Raw genomic sequence first — 1,816 nt, 5'->3', positions numbered from 1 at the left:
AACAATGTTTCATTGCGGAGGACCCCCTGTTTTGTGTCCCCCCCACTTCTCAAACCAAAGTTACACCCTTGTGTACTTCTACTGACCTGTGTGAGAGCACTGCAAAGGTGCGGTCTCTCTGGATGATGCTCCGCATCATGCTGACCTCCTGCGGTCTGAAGAGCTGCAGAGGCAGCGTCTGGCCGGGCACCAGCATCACAGCCGTGTGAGGCAGCACAGGGATGGTCTGACAGCTGTCCTCATCGTGGACCGTACGGCCGTGGAACTCCTCCATGTCTGAGCCCAGGTACTGCCAGCACAACAAACAGTCAACACCACCAGACCACAACAGCTGCTACTACCTTACTGCTGAATGATCAATTAGTAATTGATGTTAAAAAATCTCCATTTGGGCCATTATCGGTAGAAATAAAAGTGGCATGACTCACAGAATGTGATGTGGGAAGACTGGGATCAAAGTTGATGGTGGTGTGCTTCTCTGTCCCCTCACTGTCTCGTTCTTCAGTCTCCATGTCATCTTCCATGTTATCTTCCTCCTCCTCTTCCTCATTATCTGTCATAGCACACAAGCACAGTGGTGAGTCTAGTGTGCAGCTGCAACTTTAGATACATTAGAGTAGTTTAGATTAGATCTACTTTATTGTGCACCTCAATGGATATGTGCAGGGGTGCACATAAGTGGTACGCAGGTACGCATGCGCGGCAACAATCTGAAATGTGTACCGTCACTTGTGTCACAAAGCGCATTTGCGTACCGATGTATATGTGAAGCTTTTCCATAAGGCGGTTAGATAACCGGACGACGGAGTCGGTCTCCGTGTGCAAAGACAGGGCTGCTGTTAACGTCGGCCTGTACAGCAGCACTGCGCTAAAACAGCTGATCACAACGTTCACACGCTCTGTGGTCACGAAGCTCTGCACTCTACTACTACCCCCCCACCCCCCCGTTGACATTCGCGATACAGAGGGCTTCATCATACTCCACTAGCACCCCCACCCGCTGATATTCGCGATACAGAGGGCTTCATGGGAACTTTGAGGGGAGCCGGAAGTTGGAGTACCAAACACTGACTCCAGGTACTCATCTGAGTACCTCACTGAGAAAGTTGTGTGCACCCCTGTTTATAGACTCAATGTGTAATACGTTTTGAAAGGATGTTTACTCAACACTGATATCAACCTGTATTTCATTATTACTGAGTAATTCTCTGCCTCATGTCATCCTTGATAAGGGCGTTATGTACCACTTTTGCCTAAAAAGTCATGGTTTCTGGAAAAGTATTTATTCGTCAGCCTGGTTCTTGAGAAGTGATGTCCTGGAATTTCTGATTTTTCCAATCCAGCTTTCTGGAATCCATTTATATGGCCCAACTATTTAGTGGGAATCTGCTGAGTTACTGTCTCAACATGACCGAATTCATTCCATCGAACGTAATTTGAACCCCACATTTGGATCAGTCACTGAGTGAGGCTTTTCCACTTCTGCAAACATTAATGAAACCCAGATGAAACTATTTAATTGTGAGGGTGTGACGTCCCTGGAAACTTCATTTCGATCCTCAGCCTTACACTTCTGGCCCATCCTATCTCTTGGGGAAGCTAGAAACATCAGGAAATAATGAAGTTGAGGACGTTTTTAAGTGATTTTGCCTGTCTTTCCTACACCAGCAAACCTAATCGAGGTGTTGTTGTTGTGCAGGGACTCGGGTCTTCACCGTTTGGTTACAAAAAGAAAAACAGCAGCATGTGGCAACCAGAAGCAGGAAACAGGTGCTAAAACAAAAACAGTTTAACCAACGTATTACAAAAACTGTGT

The 1,816-nt window shown here is 46.6% G+C and overlaps 1 protein-coding gene across 1 annotated transcript; it reads right to left on the bottom strand.

The window, feature by feature from the left end:
- Positions 1-86: 86 nt before the first annotated feature.
- Positions 87-560, bottom strand: LOC104945616 (protein cereblon-like; the record flags this gene model as incomplete). The annotated part of the gene is made up of 2 exons (XM_010771320.1): positions 429-560; positions 87-289 (listed from the first exon to the last, which is right to left on the bottom strand). Coding segments are annotated over exons 1-2 (335 nt in total), but the record flags the coding sequence as incomplete, so codon positions are not given.
- Positions 561-1,816: the final 1,256 nt, after the last annotated feature.

This window comes from Notothenia coriiceps, unplaced genomic scaffold, assembly GCF_000735185.1.
Source record: "Notothenia coriiceps isolate Sejong01 unplaced genomic scaffold, NC01 NC01_scaffold00009836, whole genome shotgun sequence".
Classification (NCBI taxonomy): Eukaryota; Metazoa; Chordata; class Actinopteri; order Perciformes; family Nototheniidae; genus Notothenia; species Notothenia coriiceps.
The sequence above is the reverse complement of the archived record's forward strand: the minus strand, read 5'-3'. Positions and strand labels throughout refer to the sequence as shown.